This window comes from Dermochelys coriacea, chromosome 10 (assembly GCF_009764565.3).
Source record: "Dermochelys coriacea isolate rDerCor1 chromosome 10, rDerCor1.pri.v4, whole genome shotgun sequence".
Taxonomy (NCBI): Eukaryota; Metazoa; Chordata; order Testudines; family Dermochelyidae; genus Dermochelys; species Dermochelys coriacea.
The window spans coordinates 56,830,374-56,855,037 of record NC_050077.1 but is presented as its reverse complement, the minus strand read 5'-3'; the positions used below and the strand labels follow the sequence as shown (position 1 = coordinate 56,855,037).

The 24,664-nt window shown below is 39.7% G+C and overlaps 1 protein-coding gene across 6 annotated transcripts in view; it reads right to left on the bottom strand.

The window, feature by feature from the left end:
* Positions 1-24,664, bottom strand: part of LRRC49 (leucine rich repeat containing 49) — a 141,906-nt gene that overhangs the window by 74,483 nt on the left and 42,759 nt on the right. For all 6 annotated transcript variants that reach the window (XM_043494532.1, XM_043494536.1, XM_043494535.1 and 3 more), the window contains 2 exons: positions 19,916-20,059; positions 9,610-9,671 (listed from right to left, as the gene is read on the bottom strand). In XM_043494532.1, the coding sequence (XP_043350467.1) occupies positions 9,610-9,671; positions 19,916-20,059 (206 nt within the window). The remainder of the gene's footprint in view (positions 1-9,609; positions 9,672-19,915; positions 20,060-24,664) is intronic.

Genomic DNA, 24,664 nt, shown 5'->3' with positions numbered 1-24,664 from the left:
TTCCCTACTACACTTGGCCATGTCAAAACCACCTAAAACAGAAAAAGGAATTAAGAGAATGCAGATCCCAGCATTATGCAGGGTGTTTCTGATATGATCAAATGATACAGGAAAAACAAAAGTGAACTTTGATAATTATAAAAAGGATCTCAATTGACCTTTAAAGCTGATCAGTCTACTGGAAAAAATACAGTGCAATACGGGGCTCAACTCCATCAACATTTCCTCCTGAGTAACTTTATTTATCTGAGTAGCCTCAACAATTTCAGTGAGATTATTCATGCATGAAAACATCTTTATGATCATGCCAATGGTCTGCAACACATTCTGACCACCTTGTGTAATTCCATAATCCAAAGGTAAATAGTGTATTTTCAGTAAAGTTATTATTTATTACAAAATTTGTTTAAGTAAGCATGTCTGTAAATAGAATAAAACTGTTCACAATATTACATCAATGATATTACTGATGATCAGACAAAATAGTGCTAGACAATATGAAAATCTAAAGAGGCCTATTTGTGGACTGAAAATTATAACTGCATTAAAATAATTCCTCCTTCACTTATTGAACACATCTGGTTCTGTGATTTTCTGCAACAGCTAACAACATAACCACCTAAGAATCAATCTTGCCCCATTCAAGTCAATGAGAGTTTTGTTATTGATTTCAATGGGAGCAGAATTAGGCCACTAAGACCGAGGAGGAGTGCAAAATTATACTTGCTTTATGTGCTGGTGGTTTGATAGGATTTTAAAATGTTGTATTTAAAAGTGTATTATTCATTTTTAAGTTAAGCAATCACTCAAGGGATCAGTAAACATTTGATCTTCTAATAAAAGATGGAACAGAACTGTACTTAATACTTTTAAGAGGTCTCTTAAGGCAGAAGGTTATGTAATAAGGGTGATCTCTTGGGAAGGTTTCAGTGTACAGATATTGTTACAGATCTGGAATTTTAACTTTACCCCATCCCTAAAATAGTATAATTTAGTTGTGCAGGGTATTTTGTATTATTACTTCATAGGTTCTATCAGTGCATCCAGCTCTAATCATTCTGTTAAACATTAATCTAAAAAGACCCAAGATAAATATTATCAGGAGGATACCAGTTTTTAAACTGTCCTACAGATGTACAACTTCATTCTGATGCCAGTCCCCCCATTTAAAAAAAAGTGAGAAAGGGATTTTATTTCTAATGCACAAAATAGCTCTAAATTATGTTTAAAAATAAGTTACTGGCCTCAGGACTGGAGTTTGAGGAAGTCCTGAGCTCTGAAGACGGGGGTTCCTGGCTGGAATATTTAGGGGAGAAGGGTTCTTACAGATTTTATTGTGACATTGCACCCCATAATGCTTTATAGAAATATGCTTATGATTGTAAATATGACATGACTGGAATACGTTTTACGCTAGATACGCCATGTAACACATCTCTGCAAAGTTTACAATCTACTAAATACATTAATCCTATTTACATGCATGTATCATTTTTGTATTCAAAGTTATAAATACTGGCTATGTACTTGTTTGATTTTAAGTAGTCTCAGTGAAGCAGTCGGTCAGCTTCTTGAGAAAAGATTATTCTCAGTAAGTGCCCAATCAAGAAACTCTTAAGCTAACAATGAACTTTGAGAAACGTCAATCCACATCTGAGCTTTCCTGGGAATGTGGCATCGGCAGGTAAAGTTCTGAGTCATGCATGGACATGTGACTTGCCCATGTGACTCCAAAACTCCCTCTTGCAGCTGGATTCTGCATAGGAGAGGAGAAGGGGTTTCCACCCACAAGAGAAAGTCTATTTAAGCCCCTGGAAACTCCTGCATTTTGTCTTCAGCTGGCTCAAGAGGTAGCCTCTCCAACCCTGAAAGATACCTGAAAGAGACTGGAACAAAGAACAGTAACTACAGGGGTGGGAGTGATTGCTGGACCCAGACTAGAAGAAGCCTAGTCTGTAAACGAAACTTATTGAAACATCTCTGAGGGTGAGATTTCATCTGTAATCACCTTCTTACTGCATTAGGCTTAGACTTGCGTGCTTTATTTTATTTTGCTTCGTAATTCACTTTGTTCTGTCTGTTATTACTTGGAACCACTTAAATCCTACTTTTTGTACTTAATAAAATCACTTTTTACTTATTAAATTAACCCAGAGTATGTAGTAATGCCTGGAAAATGGGGGGAGGAGGGGGGCAAGAGCTGTGCAGCTCTCTCTTTCAGTGTTACAGAGGGCGAACAATTTATGAGTTTACCCTGTATAAGCTTTATAGAGGATAAAACAGATTTATTTGGGGTTTGGATCCCTTTGGGAGCTGGGTACCAGAGTGTTGGAGACAGGAACACTTCTTAAGCTGTTTTCAGTTAAGCCTGCAGCTTTTGCGGGACGTGGATCAGTCCTGGGTCTGTGTTCATAGCAGGCTAGAGAGTCTGGCACAACCAGGCAGGGATCTGAAGTCCCAAGCTGGAAGGGAGAACAGGCTCAGAGGTATTCCAGGCACATCAGGGAGCAGTCCCAAAGGGGTTTCTGCAATCCAACCCGTCACATATGTATTTTGTTTGGAGTCTGAAGTGTTTTCATTATTGTGGGAACAACCTACCAAGTTATTCTTTGCACTTAACTATCGGTACCGACATTAACTGTTCATTAAAGACAAACTTTCTCCAAGCTACAAACAATGCAAGAGTCCTGTGATATAAAAAAATCATCTTTATGCCTAATTTCTTCTACTCTGCTAGAGCTGGAAAAAAATTTCATGCTGAGCAAGATCATTTGCAAACTGTGGTGGCAAAAATTAAAAAACAAAAAACCCATCAAGAGTCAGTAATCTAGAAGGCAAAGTGCCACTTACTTTAGCATGGCTGAAGACTGCAGAAAAAGTCAACAGCAACACTAGAAGCTTCTTTTGTCCAAGATGAAGTATGTACTAAAATAATGGTAAAAACTGTACTGTATTATTGATGTGTTAGTGTGCACAGTCTCTTGGACAAGCATCTTTTTATTATTTTAAATCTAAATAAATAATAAATACAATAATCTTTCATGCAAAGTCAGAAGTCTGAAGAATCAAATGTAAGGAGTAAATGTTTAGGTGTTAGGGTTCCCAGTAAGATGAAAGATACCAGACAACAAGTTTTTTGGGTCTGATTTTTTTTTAAGAAGTTTTCTCCCAAGAACTGGACATAAACAGTGAGAAAGCTCTGCTATATTGTTAACTGGGTACAGATCCTTGAAATAGAGAAGAAAATGGTAGAATACAAGAGGTATCGTTACAGATTACTGAGATCCGAAACATATCCCATGGATATCAAGGGACAACAAAGGAATACAAGGTTAATTTTTTTTAACCTAAACCTGGGCTTTCCATCTAGGCAAAAACAAAATACTTCATCCCTGACAAGTAGCATGTTCCAAGAGGCAGACATCATGCAGCAATGCTCCATCGGCTATACTAAAAGATGACTGACCTATGTAAAACTTTATTTAAAGATGCAGAGTCTGTATCTTTTTCCTTTACTGATGGAAAAAGCTGAAAAAGTGGTAGGTGACAGTTCTCATGGCCTTGGATATGTTCACTTGGGCAAAAAGTGTCAATTGTGGCTGGCCAAAATAAGACACTTAAATAGGTGGTCTCGTTTTGAAAAGTGCTGAGCACTCTCAGATTCCATAGGCATCAAGAGAAGTGAGGGATGTTCAGCACCTTTGAAAAATTAGTTACAGTATCTAAATGCCTCTTGGCACCCAGGTCTGAAAATGTTGGCCTTGGGTCATAAAGGTAGGCAACTAAATCCATATTAAGGGACCTAAAATAGTAGCCTGGTTTTCAGAGGTGCTGAGCACCTGGCAACTAATATTGAAGTCAATCCATGTGCTCTGCACCTTTGAAAATTAGGCCTTTTTGGTGCATAGGTTTAGGAGCCAAGTTTGAAATTTTTAGCCTCAGTTGCTCTGTGGCTTAATTTTCACACCGTAAAATAGACAGTAATTATTTACCTACCTTATGGATGTTGTGATGATTTATTAGTTACTATTTAACAATATTAACAATATTAACCTGATCAAAAAAATCCATCATTCCCACTGAAAGGTCACACAAATAAATTTACTAAAGCTAAAAGTTTAGTTCTGCAGAAGATTTTGGCCTGAAACTTTTGTGACTGCAGAGTTAAACGTGATGTTATTTGTGAACCTCTATTATGCTAGATTAGATTTTAGTGTGACAATATTCATTCTAAATACGTCTGACCTTCAAAACTAGTTTCAAATACATCAGAATTCAATACCTGTATTAAAAGCCTTCTTCTACAAGTATTAGCCTGTACAGTATTTACACTTCTAGAAATTCTGCTACTACATGCAGAATTCAAAAAACAAATCAATCTCCTTCAGGAAACAACAAAAAACTTTTTAGAAAGGTTGGTTGGGTTTTTAACCCTTTATGATAAATGCATACTGTGGTGCTTTGAAGTTCTGAGTACTTCAACATACCTCAGAATATTAGTAAAACTGAAACAGATGTCCCTCCTTTCCCCCCCCCCTTTTTTTTTAAAGGGCATGAACCCTAAAAAAATATAACTCCGGGCTATAATAAAACATCCTTTTAATTATTATTTTTGTTTAAAAAATAAATTCACAAATAAATCCTCAAAAAGCCAAAGCTAAATGAAGAAACCCTCTCTAACTATCACATTGTCTCCGCAACAATCCATTTCTAAGGGCTTGTCTTCAATGAAGTATTAGCTTCAGTTATCTAAACCTGAGCTAACTCCTCTTAAGTTAGCCTAGCCTGAGTAAGAGTGGTCTCATAGCAAAACCACACTGGAGCAGCCCAGAGTGACTGGATTAGCAGCAGAAATTAGCTGCAACCCCACGGCATCACTAGTTCAGGCCTGGGGAGCACTCAGGCTTTAGTCCAAACCCCCGACAGGCCAGCTGGCTCAAGTAGGAAGAACCACTTAACTTGAGCTAGATTTTTGTACATGGACAGGACGGAGCTGGGTTGGAGGCAACACTCTAGTTAAACCTCAAGCTAACACTGCAATGAAGAGAAGCCCGAAGCAAGTTATGCGCAAGTAGTGACAAACAAGCTCTAATGTGATACTTGCCAGCATCCTGAATATTTGCAAATCAGGATCCAGACTGTGGCATAGCACAGAGATAGCCATAAAAGATGACCCCTTACACCAATACAGGCTATATTTCAATACTATCTTCTCATCTCTTTGTCCACCATAAAGGTGTTGCTAACCTGCTTGCAGTTGCATAATAGAAAGCTGTAATAGATGAGTGTTACAATAGTTCCAGTCATTCCTCTCACGAAGTAACCAGATGGGGAAATTGCTTCTCTTCTCCAAAACCCATACCTGAAGGGGTCATATCTGTACCCAGCCTATCTCTGCTAAATAAATATGATTTACAAGATGCAGAATAAAAGACAGTCATGGCCTTGTAAAGTTTACAATCATTGGCAAATTAATTTACATCTCCAAGACACGGAATAAAAATAGACTTCTTAGTTTTCATATTAAGAAATACCAGTAATAACCCCCCTCCCTCCCCTGAGCTCTAGTGGGGCAAGTTAAATAGTTCTAAAAGCAAAAAAAATCTCAAAGTTCTGCTGGATAACAATCTAGATGAGAAGTCTGGATAATTCAGAAAGAGTCCAAAAAATGATTTTTTATTCTGTGTTTATACAGCACTTAGCACAATGAGATCCTTGTCCCTGACTGGGGCTCCTAGGTGTTACGAAAATAAAAATAAATAACAATTAATAATAGGTTATAAGGAACCATCAAGGTGTGTTGCGATAAATGGGCCTACAATATTTTCTCTAATTGTGAACTTAACTTTAAAAAGCTTGCACTCGCCTGCCCCCGGAACTTCAATAGGTGTAAAAAATGCATGAAAGTTCATAAGGTGTCACAAAAACTTGTAATAGCAAGCATTCATGGGAAATGGTAGGGAAAATAACTGAATTAGTCTAAACGAAAAGGCCTAGTGATATAACTCAAGGCCTGTTAAGATCCTGCTTAGTAAACTGGAAAAGTGTGGAACCAGAAACCAGTAAACCAAAATGGATATATTGGTCTAACTGGTGGACAAAATAATGAGACGTTGGGCTATTTCACCCACCTTTCCCTTAGTGGATTCTTAAAGAGAGAGACTTTTGGGAGAAAAATTGTCTAATGGAGTTAGCTTCACCATCATGGCTGCCAACCCCACCATCTCTTGGAACCCAGGGCCTTTGTCATCCTGATCCTGAGAGTCGGGTCCCGACCAGACCATGCCAGAGAGAGGGACCCAGATGATACTGCCACCTCTACTGGCACCAGCTGAATCCCAACCACCAACTGGGATGAAACAGGATTGGACTTTAATAACAGCAACAACAGTTCCAGCTCATCTCAGCTAACTTCTTTTCTTTTCCCCAAAAGGACAGTTATTACCCTCTTTAATACGATCTAAAGAGGCTGTTAAACAAGGAGGTGGAGGATTTCCTTCTAAAAACTCTCCAGCTAAAGGGAAGGGGAACAAGGAATGTTGTTAAAATGAAAGCCTTATTTGACACATTCTTCACATTTTAAATGTTTTAAGTGTTTTTCCGTCTTTTCTATGTTTTTAATAAAAGGTTAATAGGCTTCTTAATGGTGTGTTTGCCATGTTACCAAATGCCCAAACCTTGTTTAACACTGTTTAATGTTGGACAGTTACTGGGTTATGTCAACACCTTACGCCCATATAGTCCATCTAAATTAATGTAACAGGTGCGAATGCTATTATTTTGCCTGACTACTAAATCTGTCCAAGCTGAGGATGGAAATAAGACACTATTTCTTTGTTCCAGTCCCCATACCAGTTCTTGGTTTGGTTTTAGCTTATGAGGTCTTAACGACATGAACACTTGGGAACTTGTGTACAAAAGATTTCTTTAGAGGAACAGTAGCATTCTGGGGCTTCCTCTGAAAATGAAGAGGAGAGAATATCTCATTAATATTAAGACCATAACAGCTTGAAATGTCCTCACCTGTAACGAGGCATATTACAAAGACATTCCAATTGAGACATGTCAATGTTTATCAATACATGATGCAACAACTCTTGCTGCCATGTGACAAGCACCAAACTGATGCTCCAATGTGAACTTTTGCTATGTCAAAACAATTCATTCTAAATTAGTCTTTTAAAAATGTTCTAACCTCCTTTGGAGATATTTTGATTTAACATAAAGGCCATATTATTACATCTTATTAAGTAATTTTTTAAATCAATATCTGATTAACTGAGTCTAAGGAAACCAAGCTGTGAATACAATCAGACTTTTGCAAAATATCTTGCTGCTGCTGCTAGCAAGTTATCATTGTGTACCTGTGAGTAAATGCTTTAGATCATTGCATAAGTATTGTCATTTGTCTAAAATATTTTTTGTCTTTTTTACAGACATGCATGTAGAATTGTTTCTTCAAAAAATATTTTCAAAATTTACCACAAGGCATATGGTAAATCTAAATAAATAAATAAGTCATGAGAATATGTACAAAGGGTAGTGGGAACTTTCATTCTTGATCTTACTATAGCAATACTACATGTTAAAATTGAGTCTAAAGTTCCCATTACACTTGCCAGTTTTCAGTTTAAACATCTTGGTCAAGTCAAACTGCATCAAAATATTAGTACACAATTGGTTATAAAAACACATTTTTAAAATTATTTCCCTGATACAAAACATGTCACGCGTCAGTTATATAATACAAAATGTACTTTCAGTGTTGTTTCACCTCCTTGGTGAAATGCTGTTGTTCAATGGCATGCCAACATGTTCAAAACATCAACAAGCCAAATGCCACCACCATCAAGATGTTATAATGGTGACTGGCATGTAAAGTGTTAGGTTGATACAAACATAAGGTTCATACAGTGGAAAAGAGGGATTTTCAACCGATTTCAGATTTTTTTTAAAACTGATTTCAACTCTAAACCAAAACCAAAACTAAACATTACATACTTGCAAGACAATGTTTAAGGTATGTGTATCTCATGAAGGAACAAATTCTAAGACTGAGTTGTGCACACATAGCTTCCCTACAAACCCACTGAATAAATTATAAAAGCAAGCAAGATATTTGTTTGAAATCAGCTACAGATTATGTAAACAATTGGATTTGCCAAGCTTCTTTTTAGGTCCTTTTCTCTCCTGGTATACTGAAAAAATAATAGTATAATTTTGTATAAAACATTGTGGGAGAGGAGGCTGATAGCTGGATGAGTTACTAGGTCAGTTACATAAAATCATAAAGTAATTACCACTGACTGCAGCAATACTTCCTGGTGACAAGGGAACTGGCCACTGCAGTCCTCCAACTGCTAAAACCAGGCTAGGACATTTGTTGGCAGAACAGAAACAAAAAGCATGTTTAAAATTTGGGAACCAACCATTATTCAACAGAAATAAAATGCTAATCTATGTCTGCTACTACCCAAATTTAAAACATGAAGCAGAGGCACTAGCAGATTAATTCATGTGAAATATCTATAGTTTAGTAGAAGCTAGTATTAGATTTTCAAACTTTTTTTTAATACCCAGTAATTTTAAGGGTAAATGCTGCATCACTGCATTAAGAACATAAGGCTCATAAACAAGTAAATTGGAGGTCTTTGCAAGGAATAAAATGCAGGTCTGCATAAAATACTCTAACTTACTAGTATAATAAAAATTTGTGTTAATTATAACATAAATCATTCCTACTTTCCATCTCTACAAAGAGAATAAGACAGCAAAAACATCATGAATTTTCCGGCAATAAAGGAATGCAGTACCTTTTCTAAGTCTCTAATAAAATAATTTGATGTTGTTAGATTTCTCCTTAGTTCTATATTTATGATGATTAAGATACATGAGCAACCATAAGTTGCTCTCTAAGGAAAATAGTGCATGCAGTACTTTTTAAAATAACATTTTTTTAAATTTTGGGATGACTATAAATACAGAATCCAGTAACATTTGAAAATATGATGAGAAGACAGATGTAGATGACAAACATTTCTATACATTTATAATGAAACATGCTCATCAGTTCTTAAAACAACAGAAGTCTTACTGAGAAAGCTGAGTTACTATGTTCTGATGACCCGGTTTGAAAGAGAGACACAATAATGAATACAGATTGCAGCTTTAGGTAAGAAAAGATGTTCAGAAAGCAATACAAATTAAGAATAATCTAGTCACACCAATTAAACAGATTTTAATTCAATAATTTTATGTTGTGATGAATGTAAACATAAATGTAACTTATATACTGTTAAACAGATACTTAAATTAACACTAAAATTATACAGTATTTACAATACTATTTTTTATTTTCATAACTATAAACTGTATGGTCATCTTTAAACAGAATAGTAGAATTTTCATAAATAGAATGTACATTTAAAGGATGAGGGTTTAGAGAACTTTGGTTTCACACATTTTGTATAATCCAGACATTGTATATTTCTTATTCCATCTGCCATATTAGAAAATTGTAACCACTTGCAAAGTATTCCAATTTTAACTTAATAAGCTGCAATATTATACTTAAGTTACCGATAAGAAGCAAACTGGTAGTCCCCTTACCTAGATATATTGTTAAAGCTGAGAAACAGATGCTGGAGGCAGGGCAAAGTATCCACATCTTTCTAGAAAGAAAGAGAAGCATAAATTCAGCAGCTGAAAGAGAACATCTTTTGAACCTCTCTACTTGGCCTGATGATGAAATATACACATTTCTATTTTCTGTAACCTTGCTGCAACATTGATTTCTGTTGAACATGCAGCTCCATTCCTCTCTGGTGCAGACTCCAAGGGAGTGCTTCAGTGCAGATATCTACTCTGCAGATCAAGCTGCACCACTTGCAAGGTAAATAGCGTTAAAGAGAATGAGACTGCTGTTAACCATTTTTAACAGCCTTTCAGGAAAGGAGCCAAGGTGCTTGCCTCAGCGTTTAAGCTTCAGGGAAAGCATGTTGTAATCAAACTGCATAAATATAAATTTGATTTTGTGACCATTCTGCACTAAAGCTTCAAAGTGCAAACTCATAAATTACCTTCCAAATCGCAGTGGCTGTACTGTCAATGGAAGACTTAAGTAAGTGAGTTGGTTGATAGGAGAGAATCCTATCTTTTAAATTGTATAAAAATCTACACCATATGAATAAAAAACAACATACAGATGGACTTTGGAGTCCAATCTTCCAAAAGTTACGTATTTTAACAGTACAAAATTGTTACTGGTGGTTTTATATGCTACTATAAATCTTTTGGAATACTTGAAATAGTATCTAATTCAACATGTTAATAAAGCAAATAAGAGCAAGCTGTATGCACAAAATACAAATCCACATTGACTAGGGATTGCGGTTTGTCATTACCCATCCACATACTCATTTATGCCATTAGGTGCATCCGTCTACTATCTAAAAACCTATTCTCCAACTTGCGGATATGAACACAACCAGTCCAAGTGCTTGGAGACTGGTGCAGGGGCAGGCCACTTGTATTTTTCCAGTAGCTAGACCTATATTCCCACCCTCCATCAGATTTAGTCTCCATGACTACTCATTGTGGTTATGGTTGACATGGGGAAAGAGCAGGACAGAAATACATCTAAAGGCTAGATATTAAGAGTTTGTGTGCATGGTGATTCTTACTCAAATCCTCAGTGTCTAGCTGATCACAATACTGTGGGATGTGAAGGAATTGTCTTTGTGTAGCAGTCTGCCACAGCCACAATTGTTTGCTTTTCCCTGTAGGGTTGCCAAGGACTGTCCTGGAGTATCCAGAAATTAAAGATGAATCTTTAATTAAAGATTATGTCCTGTGATGAAACCTCCAGGAATATGTCCAACCAAAATTGGCAACCCTACCCTGCGGTAGCTTGCAAGCATCGCAAACATGGGTTTAAATTTACCCTAAGTACTGTAAGGAAGTCACAGAGTAACTGAAGTTCTGCTTCCATCAATTTAGCTCATTCAGACAGTGGCTCTATGGGATGTATCTATTAGAGTCATGAAGCAGGAGTCCTTGGGGAAAGATGCACAACTTGATTTGTTGAGGGGAGGAAGTTTGGCTAGAGCAGGACAAGGGGTCCAGCTGGGGATACAGCTCAGACTAAAATTCTGGAACAGATCAGATATCAGATGCAGTTTTCAAACAGACAGACAAAGGCCATCAAGTTGAGCATATGTCCACACTTTGGCCAGTGAGAGTCTCAGGGTATATCTACACTACGAAATTAGGTCGATTTTAAAGAAGTCGATTTTTAGACATCGATTTTATACAGTCGATTGCGTATGTCTACACTAAGCGCATTAAGTCGGCGAGTGCATCCTCATTACCGTGGCTAGCATCGACTTATGGAGCGGTGCACTGTGGATAGCTATCCCACAGTTCCTGCAGTCTCCACCGCCCACTGGATTTCTGGGTTAAGCTCCCAATGCCTGATGGGGCAAAAACATTGTCACAGGTGGTTTTGGGTACATGTTGTCAGTCACCCCCCCCGTCCGTGAAAGCAACGGCAGACAATCATTTCATGCCTTTTTTCCACGCAGATGCCATACCATGGCAAGCATGGAGCCCGCTCAGCTCAGCTCACCTTCACCACTGCTGTTGTGTCCTGGGTGCTGCTGTCAGCAGACAGTGCAGTACGACTGCTAACCATCATCATCCACCACTTTCGCTGCAACTCTGCTCTCCGGCTCTTGTAAATGAGCTCAGTCCCAATAACAAATTTCTCCATGTTGCTGTCATCCATCACTTCCACTGCAACTCTGCTCTCCTGGTGCCATGAATCCACCTTACAAGTCCTCTCGTTGTTCTGTATAAATATCTATTTTCGTGGCATCCGTCATCATCCACCGCTTCCGCTGCAACTCTGCTCTACTGCAGACGCCATACCACGGCAAGCATGGAGCCTGCTCAGCTCACCGCTGCTATTGTGAGCATTGTAAACACCTAGTGCATTATCCTGGAGTATATGCAGAACCGGGCTAAGAGACACCAGCACAAGGACGATTTTGAGGAGGACATGGACACAAACGTTCCTGGAAGCATGGGCTGTGGCAATTGGGACATCATGGTGGCAGTGGGGCTGGTTGATACAGTGGAACGCTGATTTTGGGCCCAGCAAACAAGCACAGACTGGTGGGTCCGCATAGTGTTGCGGGTATGGGATGATTCACAGTGGCTGCGAAACTTTCACATGCGTAAGGCTACTTTCCTGGAACTCTGCGAGTTGCTTTCTCCCACCCTGAAGCGCAGGAATACCAAGATGAGAGCTGCCCAGACAGTTGAGAAGCGAGTGGCAATAGTCCTGTGGAAGCTTGCTACGCGTGACTGCTACCGGTCAATCGGGAATCAATTTGGAGTGGGCAAATCTACTGTGCAGGCTGCTGTGATCCACATAGCCAATGCAATCATTGACGTTCTGTTATCAAGGGTGGTGACTCTGGGAAATGTGCAGGTCATAGTGGATGGCTTTGCTGCAATGGATTTCCCTAACTGTGGTGGGGCAATAGACGGAATGCATACCCCCTATCTTGGCATCGGACCACCTTGCCAACCAGTACATAAACTGCAAGGAGTACTTCTCAATGATGCTGCAAGCACTGGTGGATCACAAGGGACATTTCACCGACATCAATGTGGAATGGCCAGGAAAGGTGCATGACACTCGCATCTTTAGGAAGTCTGGGCAGTTCGAGCAGCTGAAAGAAGGGACTTACTTCCCAGACCAGAAAATTACAGTTGGGGATGTTGAAATGCCAGTACTTATCCCTGGGGACCTAGCCTACCCCTTGCTTCCATGGCTCATGAAGCCATACACAGGCAGCCTGGACAGTAGTAAACAGCAGTTCAACTATAGGCTGAGCAAGTGCAGAATGGTGGTAGAATGTGCCTTTGGATTTTAAAAGCTCGCTGGCGCTGTTTGCTGACTAGGTCAGACCTTAGCACAACCAACCTTCCCATTGTTATTGCTGCTTGCTGTGTGCTCCATAATATCTGTGAGAGTAAGGGGAGACATTTATGGCAGGGTGGGAGGTTGAGGCAAATCGCCTGGCGACCGATTTTGAGCAGCCAGACACCAGGGCGATTAGAAGAACACAGCAAGGCACGCTGCGTATCAGAGAGGCTTTGAAAACCAGTTTCATGACTGGTCAGGCTTCGGTGTGACAGTTGTGTGTATTTCTCCTTGATGCAAACCCGCCCCCTTCATTGATTTTAATTCCCTGTAAGCCAACCACCCTCCCGGCTTCAAAATAAAGTAACTATTGTTTTGAAACCATGCATTCTTTCTTTATTAATTAAAAAAAAAGGGTGATAACTGACAAGGTAGCCTGGGTGGGGTGGGGTAGGGGAGGAAAGAAGGACAACGCCACATTGCTTATTGTAGCCACACTACAAATCAAACTGTTTGAATGACAACCTTCTGTTGCTTGGACCATCCTCTGGAGTGGCTGCATGCCTGGAGCCTCCTCCCACCCGCATTCTTAGGTGTCTGGGTGAGGAGGATATGGAACTTGGGGAGAAGATCAGGAGGTTGTAAATGGATGCAGTGTGGGGTCTGTGCTCTTGTTGGCTTTCCTGCAACTGCACCAGATGCCTCATCATGTCTGTTTGCTCCCCCATTAGCCTTAGCATCACCTCCTGCCTCCGCTCTTCGCACTCCTGCCTCTGTTCTTCGCGCTCACTTAATGCTTTCCTGGCCTCTGCCACTGAATGCCTCCATGCATTCAGTTGTGCCCTATCAGTGCAGGAGCACTGCATGAGCTCGGAAAACATGTAATCGCAAGTGCGTTTTTTCTGCCTTCTAATCTGCGATAACCTTAGGGACGGAGATGATAGGGGGAGCCTAGAAACATTTGCACCTGGGGGGAGATAAAAAGGGAGAGTAAAATTTATGATGATACATTTCTGAGAACAAAAGGGAGACTCTTTCACAGTTGTGAATCAAGCAATTCACAGCAGACAGCACATGTGCTTTAGGTACAAGGTCGCATTTTGCCTTTTATTTTGAGGGCCTACCGGTATGGTGACAAATCACACATGGCTGGGCAACAGAATTCGGTTTCCATGCAGCCATGGTAAGGCAAAGGGTACGCGGGACTGGCTATGAACGCAAAACATGTGGGAATAGTTTCAGACTGCAGCGCCATCCTTTCCCATAGCAAGCAATGGGTTGGGTTTCACATTTAAAAGGAGGGGCTGCGGTTTTCGGGTGGATGTGCAGCACATACCTCTGACCACCCCACCGCATGGCTATTCTCCGGGATGATCCCTTTTAGCCAAGCATAAACAGCCCAGCATGAACAGGGTCCTTTTACTGTTCCCTTACAAAAATTCCCCTATTTCAACCAGGTGACCATGAATGATATTACTCTCCTGAGGCTGACACAGAAAGATATAGACCAAATGTTCCTTGAATGCGACCAAAACTCAGGACCATCTGCTGCCATGCTTTGTGCTGCAATGATTCCAGAATACTTTCTGAGTACCTCCAGGAGAGCTTCATGGAGATGTCCCTGGTGGATTCCCGTTCCATCCCCAGACACGTTAACGGACTTTTCCAGTAGCTGTACAGGCAGCAAATGCATTACAATTCTTCAGGGGAAATCAAACATGAAACACTATTGCTTTTAAATCCTGCACTGTAGTTACAAATGTGCACTCACCAGAGGTGCCTTCTCCAGCTTCAGGGTCGGGGATCCCGCCTTCGAAGGGTATTGGCTGCACAGTGATGAAAAGATCCTGGCTGCTGGGGAGAACGGATTCACTGCTTGCCTGCTGCGCATTCTCCTCCTCCTCCTCCTCATCCACAAAACCTTCCTCCCTGTTGCGTGAGACTCCCCACTTGCAGGTGTCCACTGACAGTGGTGGGGTAGTGGTAAGGTCCCCTCCTAGAATGGCATGCAGCTGATCATAGAAGCAGCATGTATGGGGCTCTGACCCAGAGCAACCTTTGTCTTTCTGTAGGCTTGCCTCAGCTCCTTAACTTCCAAGCGGCACTGCTGTGTCCTCCTGTTGTAGCCTCTCTCCAACCTGCCCTGTGAGATTTTGGCAACTATATTTGCATTTCTTCTTTTTGATCCGAGTTCTGCCTGCATAGATGCTTCTCCCCATACAGCAAGAAGATCCAGTGTCTCCCTTCCTCTTGGTCCATGCTGGAGCTCGTTTGCAATTCTAGGGGGACTGCATGGTCACCTGTGCTGCTGAGTTTGCCATGCTGACCAAACATGAAATTTAAATTCAAAATTTCCTGGGGCTTTTCCTGGCTAGTGCATCGGAGTCCAAAGTGCTGTCCAGAGCGGTCACTATGGAGCACTGTGGAATAGCTTCCGGAGGCAAATACCATTGATTTACGTCTGCACTACCCCAAATTCGACCGAGCAAGGTCGATTTTAGCGCTACTCCCCTCGCCAGGGAAGATTACAGAAGTCAGTTTTAAGAGCCCTTTAAGTCGACGGAACGGGGTTGGTTGTGTGGACGCATTCATTTTAAAATTGACCTAATGTGGCTAAATTCGACCTGGCCCTGTAGTGTAGACCAGGCCTCAGCTTTCAAGAACAGTACGTTTCTAAGCCCTCATGGTATCAGAGATAAAGCTTGAGAAGAAGAACACTAAAGGCTCAAAAATGAGATGGCAAAAAAAAAGAAATTTAAAAATAATATTTTTATTTTTAAAATAATACATTTGAAGACAATCTCATGTGTTTGGGTGCCCGACATGATTTCTGAAATCTTGGGGTTAGCAATGCTGCTGTTTAAGGTTATCTAAGGTTTGAAGTTGCAACAAAGTTATGATATATCTTTATTCCATAATTACTCTGTTAAGTTATATTAGCACTATATAATGGCACTGTCAAAATACAACTTATGCACAAGAAACCTAATCCATTTTAGTACCAAAATTAAGTGACAATTCTGCAATTTTAGTCCTATATCATGATTCAACCGCAAGGAACAAAAACAACAATTATTCTGTCCTATCACTGGTAAAGAAAATCCAAAACTGTCCTTAAAAATAAAGCTGCACAAGAAATCCAAAAGGGACTCACTAACAATATTTAAGAAATATTCCTTTCACAAAATAATAGAGTGGATTGCAGATGTTGGGATAGCTGTCACATGGAATAGTGGGATACTTCCAGCTAACTACTGGGACCTGAGTCAAGCGGGGCTGCGTCTACACTGCAAAGCAATAGGGCTCACACCCTGGGTCCCAGCTTAACTCAAGCTTGGACCTTTCAGTCCTGTAGGGTCTTGGGACCCTGGGTCCAAGCCCTAGATTAGAGCAATTGCAGTGTAGACACAAGGGGGGTTATGCATGAGTCTGGGCTCAGGCATGAGCTTATGTTGCACTGTAGACATACCTTCAGAGGTACCCAAGAACTCCACATACAAATTGGTCAGTTCAGTTAGCCCTCCAGCCAAGTCATAAACAAACTTATCCCCTTCTGGGGTAACGAAACTCCAATTAATCAGGTCCCAACAAACAAAAAAGTTCTTCTGTCCTTCAGTGGTTCCTCTTCAACCAGTCCTCTGGGTCCTGTTCCCATCCCCTCATTGGGCTACCTTTGAGAGTCTTTCTGGCTCTGGGATAGAGCACTCCGCCCCCAGGCTGGTTCCCCTGGAATACATTCTCAATTTTTGCTGGGCTCCATTCCTTCCATCCTTCCCCACTCCAGTATAGAGCACAGGGCCTCAGGCTGGTTCCCCTGGGATAGCCAACTTCCTGCAGACCTTGGCTCAGGGCTTTCCACAAGAGCATACCCACTCCCTGTGGTTCCACACCAAAATAGATCTCCCAGCCCCCTTATGAGGCTATTGCAAATAATTCCCCTAATACTTTACTAAAGTTTACCACAACTCAGTTTACACAAAAGCATTCCTTTAATAGACGAAAGGCCACTTGGTGTTGATTACACTCAAAATACAAATATACGCATACACAAACTTATATGCAACATCCTAGTACAGCGGTTCTCAAACTGTGGGTCGGGACCCCATTTTAATGGGACTGCCAGGGCCAACATTAGATTTGCTGGAACCCAGGGTTGAAACTGAAGCCTGAGCTCCACCCCCCACCCAGAGCAATGGGACTTGGGCTGAGGCCCCTTCTCTTCCAAACTGAGGTGGCAGGACTTGGGCTCTGGCCCCCTCTCCCTCCACCCAGGGTGGCAGGGCTTGGGCTCCAGCCCTCCCCCGGGATCATTTAGTAACTTTGTTGTCAGAAGGGGGTCACGGTGCAACGAAGTTTGAGAATCCCTGTCCTAGTATCAATCCAGTTGTAAGTATTGGCCAAAATACTTACAACAGGATCAGGCCCAGGACATACCCCTCTGGAGTCACAGCATGATGGGAGACAAAGAAACTCCCAAAAACCTTATCTTTTATACACTATAATAAATAAGTGATATCACTGCTGGTTATCAGACCATAGCCAAAGCTAGAGGAAGGAGTTTTAGTCAAGACAAGACTAATGGCTGGGCCCGCTCCTCAAGATTTTTTTCTTATTTTATTTCCTTCCCAATAACTGAACTAAGCATTTCTTTTTAAACAAACCATATATAACCAATTATTTACTGCACCTGGGGCCCAATTAAGCAAGTTTTCTTTATTTCTATTACCTCATCCCAAATGTTAAATAAGATAATGCTGGTATTTCAAGGGTCACAAGAAGTTTAATACAAACAAGCTCTTCTTTCCCGTGATCTCATTCTTTTTTGGTCACATGCTTTTAGGCCTATCACTTATGCTAACATTCAAACTCAATTTAAAAAAACACAGTTCAGCCAGGTCCAGTGTAGGCCAAATTCCTGCAGAGGCTATCCTCTGACCCCTATAATCTCATCCCCTCAGGTTGGGAAGCAGCTAATTAGTTATGGCACAGGTAAACTGGCCCCATCTCCCATTAGAAGGGCCAGTCACCCTGTGACAGAAGGTTACAATAAAAATATAAAAATAATATACTGCATTCATTAAGTAGTCAACACCTCCTAGAACTCAATTTCTAATACCTTTGAATTAAAATAGGCCAAAAGAAAGCACGTTTACTAAAATTAAAATGATCCAAGACTTGCCTGAACTGAGCATGAGGATAATTTTTCTTTAACCAAGCCAAAGTAGACTGAGACCAAGACAGATTTCACACATACTATAGCTCAAACATGCTAATCCTTAAAAATTTAGAGTATTAACTGTCTGGGTATAATTTAAAGAAGCAAAAATATCTACCATAGACAAGTCAATCATTATTTCCATGTTCTCATTGTTTCAAGGAACAAAAACAATTGTGGATAATTTGGCATACTACATGAACAGTTAGACACCCAGGAGATTCAAGAAAATATTCCTGAGGGAAAGAGAGCAGGGACTAAGCATGAAGTTGAGCAGTAGTATTGAGCAGTAGTATGACACGGGAAATTTTGATTACACAATCAATATTTTTGTGACTGTCTATTTAGGGTTGGTTTCTTTTTAATATCCTTTACTGAATGACAGAAAACAAATACAACATCAAAAACTCACAAAAAATGCTGAGTAAAATCTTGGCACTGCTGAAGTCAATGACTAAATTCCCAGATACACAGCAGTACCTGAGGTAACTCAGACCTTCTTAAAAAAAAAAAAGCCCCAGGTGCGCTAAGAGTTGCAATCTACTTGTAAAAGATGATCCTATCAACTTGGAAAAAAATCAGTCAATGTTCCTACAGGGAAAGCTCCATCACTCCCAAGGAGGAAGTTCCATTTGCATGTCAGATCTTACCAGAGAGATGGATACAGAATTCTGCTGGCTGCACATGTTATAAAGGAGATTGAATTTAAAAGGGCCAAATCTCAGCTCAGCTCAGCCACATCTCAAATCTCAGCTCAGCCACGTAGACTAAGACAGGACTTTTTCTATTATTATGACGAAAAGCAAAAAAAAAACCATGTAAACAAAACTGGAAATAGGAGCTGAAGCCTCCATTTTCTATTCAGCAAAACTGACAGTTCACTTTTGTCAGAAAAATCATATACCAGTGGTCAGATTAGTTGACATGATCTAAGACACAGCTCAAGGCAAGAACTCTAATAAAGAAGAAATTGGAACTAGACTCTCTACATATATTAACCTCTCTCCTTTGATGTCATGTTCCATTTGTTTCTTTCCAAGTGAGGGAATACACTGTTCTAGGTATTTAGCAAAACAGCATTCTTTTATGCAATGTGCTCTTGTTAGTGTATTATGAGTCTGTTACAACTGCTTTATATTAAGGTTATGTAGTAAGAAACTGAAACAGTAGCTTTTGCAGAAACAGATCTTTAAATTATTGCTCAGGTACTTTCTCATAGACAAAATATTGGACACTGATGGCCTTTTCTTTTTGAAAGTATTGGTTAATGTTAAGTGAAACTGCAAAATTAAAAATAGTATTTTTAATTTTCTTTTAAGATCATACTAACTTTCTCTAACTGTCATATTAAAAAAAAAGAGAGGCTACTACTAAAAAAAAGCACTTTATACCATCAATAGCCATGATTTTTAAGTTTAGAATATAGTCAGTATATTGTTTACTATATTTTTAGATACCTACTCAATCTATGCACCAGAATTGTATAGCTTCTTCAAGATTTCCTCACTTTTGGCACTTTATACTAATTAAAGACAGCTTCATAGCTATAAACAATCATTTAGATAAAACATCCATGTGTTATTTTTGGTTTCATCCACTTCACATAAAACTAAGCAAAAGAGCACCAAAATCATAGGACAAATGAAAACAATATAGTTCTAGAACTGTGAAACACTAACATGGTTCAAATCAAATGATAATATTATTGTATTTTGTTAACTTTTTTGTGGGGGGAGGACAACAAATATTAATTGAATTTTATCACTTACCATGGAGGTGATTTGATTATGACGAAGGTTAAGTTCTGTCAGTGAATCCAGTCCATTAAGGTTTGCTACATAGCTTAAAAGGTTTCTGGCAAGGTTTAACACTCTGAGTTCACCCAAATGATTGATATTTTCTATTTTAGCAATCTGTAATGAGAAGTATAATTAATAGCATGCATATTGTGCCTAGTTTGCTTAGACACCTGTTAGAGATACATTTTAAAGAAACAGAGATACATACTAATATAATTCTACATTCGTTTTTAATGTTTAATAGCCTGACATTCTGTGTATTTCTACTGTATGGGCCCAATATGTGCTGCTTCTTAAATGTTCTGTCTGAGAGCCTTACTTCAAGCCAGCCTTGCAAATTCACTCACTTGCCTGAGGCAAGCATGGAGTTAGTGCGACCCAGGCCATCAATTTCTGCAGAATGTAAGCTTTAACTAAAAAAATAAGTCTACAGCCCCTACGATTGTGAAGAGAACCTTAAAAAAGGTGAACAGAATATAAAGAGGCAGTAAAATGGTAGTGAGCAGCTGCTGCTATTACATCACTGGACCTAACTGGGGAGCTGCATGGACTGCCTCAGTTGGTCTCAGAGGGAATGTCTTTGGCCAGCTGAGGGGAGAATGGAAAGTCCCGCCATTCACTGAGCTGAGTCCATTGCACCAGGCATACATATGTTAATGTAACTGTAGACATTAATCTGGGCAGCTAGGACTGTGCTTCATTGACAATAAACCTGACTGGATACCTTCGCTACAAACCAAGTCTTGTGGTCTTATTGGGCAGTTCGATTGATGTCTGCTGTGTCAGCTATCTGCACAGACCTGGGACAGCATACACCGGGAACAAACACGTGCAGCCAATGACTAACTACGCCAGGCAGAGTTAATGGTTCTTTAAATATTAAATTGTTTACTGTTATATGTCCGAATTCAGAATACTGGTGTTTCAGCTATTCCAACCATTGTCTCAGGTTTTATTTCATGACAAAAAATTCCAGATGAAAATATATACAAAGCCAATAGATAATAGAACCAAAATATCATTAATCAGATTAAACATTCCCTAAACCAATTCGATTATAGTAACATGAGAAAAATAGTAACAGGCTTCTCCTCAGTGATGTATAATAATTTATTAGTCTTCTCTAAAGAAACAAAAGATATTTTAGAAGCACAAGTAAAGATCAACTCTTAATATACTGGGGCATCAAAATAATAGCAAAATGCACAGTGAATGTTATTGTTTCAAATTGTGTATTCAGACAGACAGATTTGTGAAACTGAAGCCAACAGTAGATGGTTAGCATAAGTGCACGGCTTTCTGCAAATGGCTGTCTAGCTATAACTACAGAAAACTGCAATGCACAAGTTCTAAATGGTCTTAGCTTCTACTGGTATTGCAGAAATCTGGGTTTCATCAATAATTTATAGAGATGTTATTTATAACTTTTCCGAGTTATAAGCCTCTGTCAACAGTAATGGAATTCCTTCCCTCCTTCCTAACACACTTTTTTTTTAACATAAAGATACACCTGCTTTTAGCCTTTATTTTATTTTTAGGTAATAAGTCATTGCCTTTTCATTCTAAGCCATTACAAGTGATATTTCGTTTAACAGATATAAATAATACAGATCTAACTTTCTGTAGACTATTTTCTACTGACCATAAACAAAAGTAATTGATAATCAGTTTTTCAAGCTCCTTTTTTGCGTTAGGTTTTAAATAAGAATAGGAAATGTTGCTTTTAAATAAATGTACAAAACAATACTACCCAGTATCTTCATGTTGTTTGTTTCTGAGGATTATTGGATATTTGACTAGTGAGAAAATTTGAAAAGCTCAGAGTCAACATAAAAATCCTTAAAAAGATTTTTATGCAGCACATATCTCATCAATAATGAAATACCAAAAAGATGGGATCAGTTTATGACATATTTTTCTTGTGTACATTCAAAAGAGGCCTCTGCTTAAAAATAATATTGCATATATTCCTTATATTTATGTTGTTGAGCTTTCAGTTAGGAAAGCATAGCATAGAATTAGATAAAGGACTACACAAAGCAATTCCAACAATAATTTTTTTTTAAATTAAATGATATGGCATAAAATCTATTCTATATGCAATAGGCCAAATTTTCCTGTTTGTTACACTTGGGCCAACTCCATTCATTTTGATGGGGCAGCCTGGGTGTAACCGGAGGAAAGAATTTAGCCCAATATGTCTATAGCTAAAATGCCTTTGGAGAGATTTAATGAAATACCGAAGAGCATACCTATCAATTTAATGAAAGGCTGTTGCTTTGCCACACAAGGAATCAGAACTAGAGTTCAGTCCCTCTCTTCACAGGGCTGCTCAGGCTTGGAAGCACATTGCTTAGAAATGAAACGCTGACCTGAATGCAGTGTTGTTGTAGCCGCATTGGTCCCAGGATATTAATGAGACAAGGTGGGTTAGATAATATCTTTTATTGGACCAACTTCTGATGGTGAGAGAGAGAAGCTTTCGAGCTTACACAGAGCTTTTCTTCAGGTCTGGGAGAAGTGCTCCCAGCATCACAGAAAAATGCTATGTGGAACAGTTTAGCATAAGTAGTTAGCACATATTGTAAGGGGGTGACCATTCAAGGTAGAGTGGCCTGTTAAAACATCTGCAGTCATAGGACAAAAAGAGGGGGTTAGTGGGTTACAGATTATTGTAATAAGCCAGAGATCCAATATTTCTGTTCTAGATACTTGATTTTTAGTATCTAACAGAGTAATGAACAGAGAGACATATTTAAGCAGTAAACAGAGTCATCAAGCAGGAAGGAAAATAAAGAAAGCTCAAACAGGCGACAAAAAAGCCAACAAGGAACATCCTTCCACACAGACTCTGTCTCCTAGTGCCCAACTGGAAATGTTTTTTCAGGAAAGGGACTGAAATTATAAAAAGATGGGACTAACATCCCAAGGCACATCTTTCTCTCTCTCTACCTATCGCATTCATGGCACCCGAGGCAACAAAGAAAGCATTTGCTGGACTCTGGAGGAGGAGTCCTGACTTACAGGGTTTGGTCAGTAAGACTGCTGAAAACACGTGGTGAGAAACTCTGCTTGAATCTGATATAGTTTGTTAAGTCAGGCATTAGTAGATGTCTTATCTTTTTCTTGTAATCATTTCTGACTTTTATGCCTCACTACTGGTACTCACGTAAAAACTCTCTCTGTAGTTAATAAACTGGTTTTATTGTTTGACCTATACCCGTGTGTTTTAAATTGAAGTGTCTGAAGAACTATTTGACATAATATGCTGGCATATTGTTCCCTTTAAGGAATAACAGACTTAAAATATTTTGTATTGTACAAGAGAAGCCTGAGCAGTACAGGGTATTTCTTGGTGGAAAATCTGAGACTGGGGGGGCGGGGCTTGGGGTCACCCTGCAATATAACCAAGGCTGGCCAGAGCCAGAGTGTAACCCAAATGTGGCTGGCAGGCTGCAGTTACACACAGACACTCAGGGTGTGGCTTGCATGCTAGAAGGCTGTTTGTGAGATGCCCAGGTGGGAGCTATTTCAGTAAGGCATTGTAAGGCACCCAAGATTGTAGGCTGGGGTGACATACCTGCTCATTAGTCTGGATTGTACCCTGGTATGTCACAATCCTCCATGAAGCTGCTTCAGTGGTAGTGCAACAGCAGGAGATCTTAAGCAAGAGCTTTCACTGTCACATGTCCCTGAAGAGCTGAACTTTAAAATCAGAATACCCACAAGGTTGGAGCTCTGGTAAAGGTTGTGCTTAAGCTACTGGGGAGTTGATGGGTGGAGTGGAGTCAGCACTGGCCCTGGGCATCTAGGGCAGCTGGGCCGCATGGTCCTATTTCCATGAAAAGGTATCAAAGAACCTGTACCCAGGAAGCGTGCCGGAGAGGCCAAGGAAAGAGGTACTGCTGGATCCTATTCAGACCAAGTGATGCTTAAGACCATATGGGTCTAATATGCACCAAATGCAGCAAATTGATGAGTGTCCAGCTGGAGGAGCTCTACCAGGGCTGTGTGTGACACTCAACTTTACTGAAACTTCTGTAACAAGAGCAGCAACAATCTCTTTCATTCAGACACTAGGAATGGGACTGGCTTTTCTTCTGGATCATTACAACATTTACAAAGGGATGAGAACTAATAACCCTTTCCCCATAGATAATAAATACCCTCATCTTCCCTTGAGTTCAAGAGGAGTTGAGGATGATCAACATCTTGTACTACTTGGCTTTTAATACTTAAATATGACAGTTAAGGATATAATATACATCCTTTTCAAGAGTCTGATTTTCAGAAGTGGTGAGTGCCCACAGCTCCCACTGACTTTAAATTAAATTGTAGGTGCTCAGCACATCTGAACATCAAGCCATTAATCTCCTTCTGTCTCTGTTTCCCATCTTTAGAAAGCTACACTACACAAATACTTTCTTTTGTCAACTTGAAGTGGTAAGACTACTATTATTAGCAGAATTCTGGCAAACAAGCTTCCCAAAAGCTCCTAGTAAATAATATTTTCGAGACAAGAGTGTTTAGCAATCACTGTGAACATGATTCTTTGTTATGGATACTGAGCCAAGTCTTGGGAGTGAGAGAAAGAAGGATATCTTAAAGGGGCCATTTGTGGCTTGATCAAAGTTTTTTTGTGAGCATTAGAGAGACTTCAACCTCCCTCAACACTTACAAACTTGGCAAGTTTCTGTTTATTAACAAAAACAAGGAACA